At 36.2% G+C, this 7,073-nt stretch overlaps 1 protein-coding gene across 1 annotated transcript in view; it reads right to left on the reverse strand.

Moving 5' to 3' along the window:
* The window catches only part of CPA6 (carboxypeptidase A6), a gene marked incomplete at its 3' end in the record, with an annotated part of 110,164 nt that overhangs the window by 91,084 nt on the left and 12,007 nt on the right, over positions 1 to 7,073 (reverse strand). Inside the window, exon 2 of the mRNA XM_019633769.1 lies at positions 4,573 to 4,648. Coding sequence (XP_019489314.1) covers positions 4,573 to 4,648 — 76 coding nt within the window. The remainder of the gene's footprint in view (positions 1 to 4,572; positions 4,649 to 7,073) is intronic.

Below are 7,073 nucleotides of genomic sequence, written 5' to 3' on the forward strand. Positions count from 1 at the left end.
GAATGTCATTAATACTATGTATATAAAGCACAAAACAAAAAAACCTAGCAGCTCAATCCCAACTTCTCTCGCCAACCTGAAAGGTGGACCAGGATAAGGATTAAATTCGCGTGCTTTTCGATGGTTTTACTACTTGGATAATGGCAGTTTCCTAGCTGAGGTAAGAGTACTAGGGAGGGCATTAGGGAAGCTTCCAGAGTTGTTGGACAAAGGTTTTTCCGGGCTGTAGGTTCATTTCCAATCGCTTTAGCTTTATTATTTCAAATTATACTTTCTTTAGGCCTATGAGTTAAAAGGCCTGGGTTGCTGAGGATAATTTAGTGTTTTAGGCTCTATTAGCCCAATTTGGCTTTGTAGCTTTGGTTTCCTCAAAAATCACACAAAACCTTTCAGTAGCCGTGCCACAAAGTCTGCCCCACGCCCCGTTTTTTGGAAAGAATAAAAGGAAGTAAAGGGAAAGAAAAAAATCATGAAGTCACTGTAATACAACTCTAAATATGACCTTTAGAATTTAAACGTAATTACACCTTTTCGCTTTCATTTCTGGTATACAATTCGCTGACCTTTGTTTTTCTTGGATTCATTATATCCCGGCCTTTCCTACTTGTCCCAATATAATACTCGCAGAGAAAGACAACTCTGCTAGGTGATATGGTTGTTTTTGAGGAAAGGATCACTTGACAGCTTGCTGGAAAACACCTCCATTGAGGCCCTGCCAGCTCCTCAAGAGTGGAAAGAAAGCAATCTGTAGCCATTTTACAACCATGGGAAGATTAAAAAACAATTAACCCTGAAAGTGATTCCTCAAATCCGGCTTTGTCATTTTTATTTAAAAAAAAAAAATCACTTCATTCTAGCTTGTAGAAATTCTCAGGTTTGGCTTGAGAAATGTGTTTATTAGTTTGATTACTTATCAAAGTACAGAGAATAAGGAAAGTTATTTAGGAAAACCTAGGAAATGTAATACTTTTCTATAAGCCAATACATTACATCACAGATTAATCAGTAGCCAAAACCAACTAGGGCTCTTTATTCAGCAGGTAAAACCAAATAATCCCCAACTCCCACAATCTATCTCACCAAACGGAAAGGTTACTCTTCCTACATCTGATAGCTAGTTTTTTGACGTGGTGAACAAACAATTCAGTACTACAAACAGGATAGTTTCAGGCAGTGAAGTAGCCACTGGAATTTAGAAAAAACTGGTTGTGTCCAACTATCAAAGACGGTAAACTGAGAGGTTCTCTTTAAAATTCATCAGTTTTTTCAACCAGTAAATGGCAGCATCAATTTAAGACCCCTTGACTACCCTATGGGATAAAGATGACGGAATCAAAGGTCTGATTAGGTGTTTGGAAATCAGGTATTTCTAACTCATACAGCCTATATAAAGTTGTCAAGGAAACAGAACAGGTGCTTTTATTACAGTTTAAGGATGTCATACAGAGGCAGAAGGATATCCTAGTTAACTAATCTCCCAGTACTTATAACATATGAATTCATTCATGACATACTCTTGTGCCCTTGCCCTTACAGGGCAAATGAGGTCATGTTGCTAGGATGCTAGCATCAAGATTGGTTTTAAATTAGATAACTAATCCTTATGTAGATTACGAATCCTACTGTACATAAAAATTAGTAATGGATGAGATAATATTATGGTGGATGAGATACATGGATAATATTAAATCAATTTAATCCACTTAAAAAGTATTATTAAATGCGTGATGAGAATGTATGCCCCCGGAGAAGAGAATTTGGCAAGAGAACAACTTTTTACACTGTCTGAGCCTAGCGTCCTTGCTGAAGGCATGAGGGACGGACTACCAGTCACCTTCTCATTTTAAAGTTCTAAGGCTATGCTGCTTGAATCTGATGACTGGCTACCACATGTACTGCTGTGCCTTGACTGCGCCACTCCTATGGGAGAACATCTCTGTTTTATGGGCATCCGAAGGGTCCTCCTCAGCCTCCTTTAGAAAGCCAGAGATGTGAAGCTCCAGGTTTTTACCCTGGTTCCTGGCATGACCTTTCACAATTGACCCCATATTAAACTCTAAATTTCTTTGTAAGTTACAGAACTAGTTTACGAATCCATGTTTGTAAAATTCAAAATATTACAGTGGATATGAAATAATAAAGTCCCCGCCCCTCTTCCAACCTCAACTTTCCATCTTCTCCTCGTGGTTATTGCTTTTTGTAAACAGTTCCTTGTGATTCACTCCAGACTCGTTTCTTTGCATTTACACACACACACACACACACACGCGCGCGCGCGCGCACACACACACACACCAGTCTGTTTTATGGCATTTTAAAATACAAATTTGCTTTTTTCACTTAATTTGTTGGTTTTAAAGTATTATGTTTTAAATAAACAGCTGGACTTTATATGCTAATATTTTATTTTGAAGTCTTATGTCTACATTCATACAGACAATTTTCTTAAAATAAACTTCTAGACTTAAGAAAATACTGTTGTTTTTGAATCACTCTTGTGTGGATTTGGCATTAGCACTATGCTAGCTTCATGGGACTGGGAAATATTCCACTTTTTAAGTATGCCTTGATATTTTGAATGGCACAGAAATTGTATTTCTGATTGTTTTGTAAAATACACACAAAATTTTTCAAGGTGGGACCTCCTCTTCTGACTTTTTTTTTCTTTCTGTGTTTGGGGGTTAGATATCTACCTTGTTAATTCTTCTGAGGATATTGGTCTATTCAGTCTTTTCCTGGGCTTTTGGAGTTAATTTTGGTAATTTACATTTCCTGGAGAACCATTCACCCACTTATATAAAATATATTAATATAAACTATTAATTAACAGATATTATAATTTAAGGCATCTTATCATTGTATGTAGCTTTGTTTTCTGTGCCCTAATGATATTTGTGTTTATTTTAAAGTACTTATTAAGACTTTCCAAAGATTTTCTTTTTTTTATTTCATTGATTTTTTTAAAGAATCATTTTGTTTTTATTAATTATTTATTTTTGTATATATCATTAATTCCTGCCTCTATTAATTCTGTACTTATTTCTTTAGGTCTACTTTGTTATTCATGTTTTAATATGTGATATTCTTATTAATATTCAGGTCTAGTAGTTGATTAATTTCAGTTTTTAGTTCCTTTTTTACCAAAGAGTTTTTTTGTAGGATGCTAAAAATTCTGCATATATCTATTAAACATGTTTAATTGTGTTATTTAGATCTTCTCTGTGCTTACTCTGCATCCACTGAGTTTGACAATTTTTTATAGTATTTAACATACCTACTATGATTTTGGATTTGTCAGCTTATTTTTGAATTTAAGAACTCTGATTCATGTGTTATGATGCTATCTATGTAGCTATATAAGTGCTCATGACTATTCTATCTTCTGGATAGAATAAAACTGTTTTTCAAAATGTAGTATCCTTTGAAAACTCCTTCTTTGGCTCATTTAATGCTTTTTACCTTGAATTCCATTTTTCCCAATGTGATTCCCACTCCTGCTTTCTCATTTGGCTGGCAGGTTTGCCTGTCTCCTATGTTGTTTTCTACCCTCCCCACTCTCCCCACCTCCCCCCCGGCCACATGTCTCTTGCAAACATCATAATGCTAGATGAGATTTTTAAAAATCCAATAAGAGACTTTCTGACGTTTTGCTGGAGAATCTGACTCATTCATGTTAATTATAATACCTAATATATGTGATTTTATTCTTACAGCTTTTTGTTTTATTTTGTATTTGTTATGGGTTATTGCTGTCTGTGTCTAAGTATGGCTATCTGAATTGTCTCTCTTCAAAATTTATTTGTTGAAGTCTTAACCCCTAGTATATCAGACTGTGACTGTATTTGGAAACAGGGTCTTTGAAGAGGTAATTAAGTTAAAATGAAGCCATTAGGGTGGCCCCTAATCTTATATGACTGGTTATCCTAAATAAGAGGAGAAAATCTGGGTACAGAATGCACAGAGAAGACGGCCAGGTACAAGCCAAGGAGAAATGCCTTACAAAAAACCAGCCCTACAGACAGCTTGATCTCAGACACCTTGTACCAGAACTGTGAGAAAATCAATTAACTTAAACCAAGAGTAATTTATTTACAACAGTGCGTGCAAACTCATACAAACCCTGACGACTGCAGCTTCTGCTTATGTCCCCAGAGAGCTGTTCCTTGATCTCTGGATGGTGTTAGTCACCTTGTTCCTATATTCTCCCTACACGCTATACATTTCCTATCATAACCCTCAATCACTCACTGTAATTACTTGTNAGATAATGGGTCAGATATACAGAGGGTGCCAAAAAATCTATACACATTTTAAGAAAGGAAAAAACTATATTAAAATTGTAACACTCAACATATACTGGTGACAAAAGATGAATACAAGTCATGTGTATACATTTTTTTGACACCCCAGATACAATAATATTTTGAATAAACTTTACCTTTTAAAAGCTTTTTCAAGTCATCTCTTAGAGTTGTCTTCCTGTTGTCTAATTAATTCCAATTATTCAACTCCAGTCAGCAAAGCCTTGTAAACACTATAAGCACAATGATAAATAAGTGGATATTCTCTTACCTTAAATTGGTGGCATATTTTCCTCAGTGTGTATGCTTCCTGTTCTGTGTTGGGGACGAGTCTTATCACCTTATCACTGTAAGAAAGGGTAAAAATGATGATATTTACCTTTCACAAATAAAGATTTCACCATTTCTGTTTACCTTTTAAAAAACTGCCTCTGCATTTTAAAAGAAAAAGAACAAAACTTTGGGCTGGCCCTCAAGTGTTTTATCTGATTGTTGTTACTCTCTGATTACATTGGTCTTTTCCCGTCTTAAAACGATTTGGTTTTTCATCAGCTTTTGAAGATTACAAACTCCCACATAAGCAGGGAAAGGCCAAAAACACAGAAGCAGTGACAACAGGAATAAGGACTTTTGTGACCACCTCAGAGCAGATACCAAGAAATAAAATTCTTGATGACAGAAGAAAAAAACACTCATTTTTTAAAAACTTAATGCTGTAAAGGAGTGTCTGACTTTCTTTTTTCTTTCTTTTTTTTTTTTAGCTGAGCCATCCTGCTACCTGTTGGCAGCTCAGCGGCTGCTCAGCTCGGGCTGGACTCGAACCGCTGTTGCTCAGAGCTCAAAGGAGTGTCTGACTTTCAATGAGAGGATGTGTGGAGTCCATACACGATGGAACATTCCTGGTTTGGGTTCTTCCCACATTGAAAACAGTAAAGATAAGCCCATTTCTATGGAACTTCTTATTTCTCTACTACAGAGCTTACCATCTAGCATGTGGGACCCAATTTGGGGCGCCAACAGTTGTTTACAGGTGTGCCAAGTGACACCGATGGCTGTAAAAATTTTAAAGTGGTAATGATTTTAAATAAATGTTTGCAGCCATTAAACTTTTACTACAATTGAAATTATATTTGAATACATTATACGTGCCTCTCAGTAAAGATCCTAAATTGCTTAAGAAGACTTGAGGTGTCATGCTATCAGCCAAGCAGTTGTCTGTGGTGGTGACCTCTCCCTCAGGTGTGCCAGACAGGTATTATCATTTTCTAGTTATGTCATGATGAGGACAGGCTGGGAAGCACAGCTCTAGGATATATTAATCACAACTGTCAGTGTGTTTTGCACAGAGCAGACACTTATTAAATATTTATTAATGGATTTGCATAAAGGAGATCATTGAGAATATTTGACTGCCAGAGGAAATGCAAGAAAAGCCTAAATAAAGTACAACAGGAATAAATATTTTTCATAACCCTCTATGGTTTTGACAATGACTGAAGATAAAGTAGAATGTCATTAATACTATGTATATAAAGCACAAAACAAAAAAACCTAGCAGCTCAATCCCAACTTCTCTCGCCAACCTGAAAGGTGGACCAGGATAAGGATTAAATTCGCGTGCTTTTCGATGGTTTTACTACTTGGATAATGGCAGTTTCCTAGCTGAGGTAAGAGTACTAGGGAGGGCATTAGGGAAGCTTCCAGAGTTGTTGGACAAAGGTTTTTCCGGGCTGTAGGTTCATTTCCAATCGCTTTAGCTTTATTATTTCAAATTATACTTTCTTTAGGCCTATGAGTTAAAAGGCCTGGGTTGCTGAGGATAATTTAGTGTTTTAGGCTCTATTAGCCCAATTTGGGTTTGTAGCTTTGGTTTCCTCAAAAATCACACAAAACCTTTCAGTAGCCGTGCCACAAAGTCTGCCCCACGCCCCGTTTTTTGGAAAGAATAAAAGGAAGTAAAGGGAAAGAAAAAAATCATGAAGTCACTGTAATACAACTCTAAATATGACCTTTAGAATTTAAACGTAATTACACCTTTTCGCTTTCATTTCTGGTATACAATTCGCTGACCTTTGTTTTTCTTGGATTCATTATATCCCGGCCTTTCCTACTTGTCCCAATATAATACTCGCAGAGAAAGACAACTCTGCTAGGTGATATGGTTGTTTTTGAGGAAAGGATCACTTGACAGCTTGCTGGAAAACACCTCCATTGAGGCCCTGCCAGCTCCTCAAGAGTGGAAAGAAAGCAATCTGTAGCCATTTTACAACCATGGGAAGATTAAAAAACAATTAACCCTGAAAGTGATTCCTCAAATCCGGCTTTGTCATTTTTATTTAAAAAAAAAAAATCACTTCATTCTAGCTTGTAGAAATTCTCAGGTTTGGCTTGAGAAATGTGTTTATTAGTTTGATTACTTATCAAAGTACAGAGAATAAGGAAAGTTATTTAGGAAAACCTAGGAAATGTAATACTTTTCTATAAGCCAATACATTACATCACAGATTAATCAGTAGCCAAAACCAACTAGGGCTCTTTATTCAGCAGGTAAAACCAAATAATCCCCAACTCCCACAATCTATCTCACCAAACGGAAAGGTTACTCTTCCTACATCTGATAGCTAGTTTTTTGACGTGGTGAACAAACAATTCAGTACTACAAACAGGATAGTTTCAGGCAGTGAAGTAGCCACTGGAATTTAGAAAAAACTGGTTGTGTCCAACTATCAAAGACGGTAAACTGAGAGGTTCTCTTTAAAATTCATCAGTTTT

The sequence above is a fragment of the Hipposideros armiger genome, unplaced genomic scaffold, assembly GCF_001890085.2.
Source record: "Hipposideros armiger isolate ML-2016 unplaced genomic scaffold, ASM189008v1 scaffold_1401, whole genome shotgun sequence".
In the NCBI taxonomy this organism is placed as follows: domain Eukaryota; kingdom Metazoa; phylum Chordata; class Mammalia; order Chiroptera; family Hipposideridae; genus Hipposideros; species Hipposideros armiger.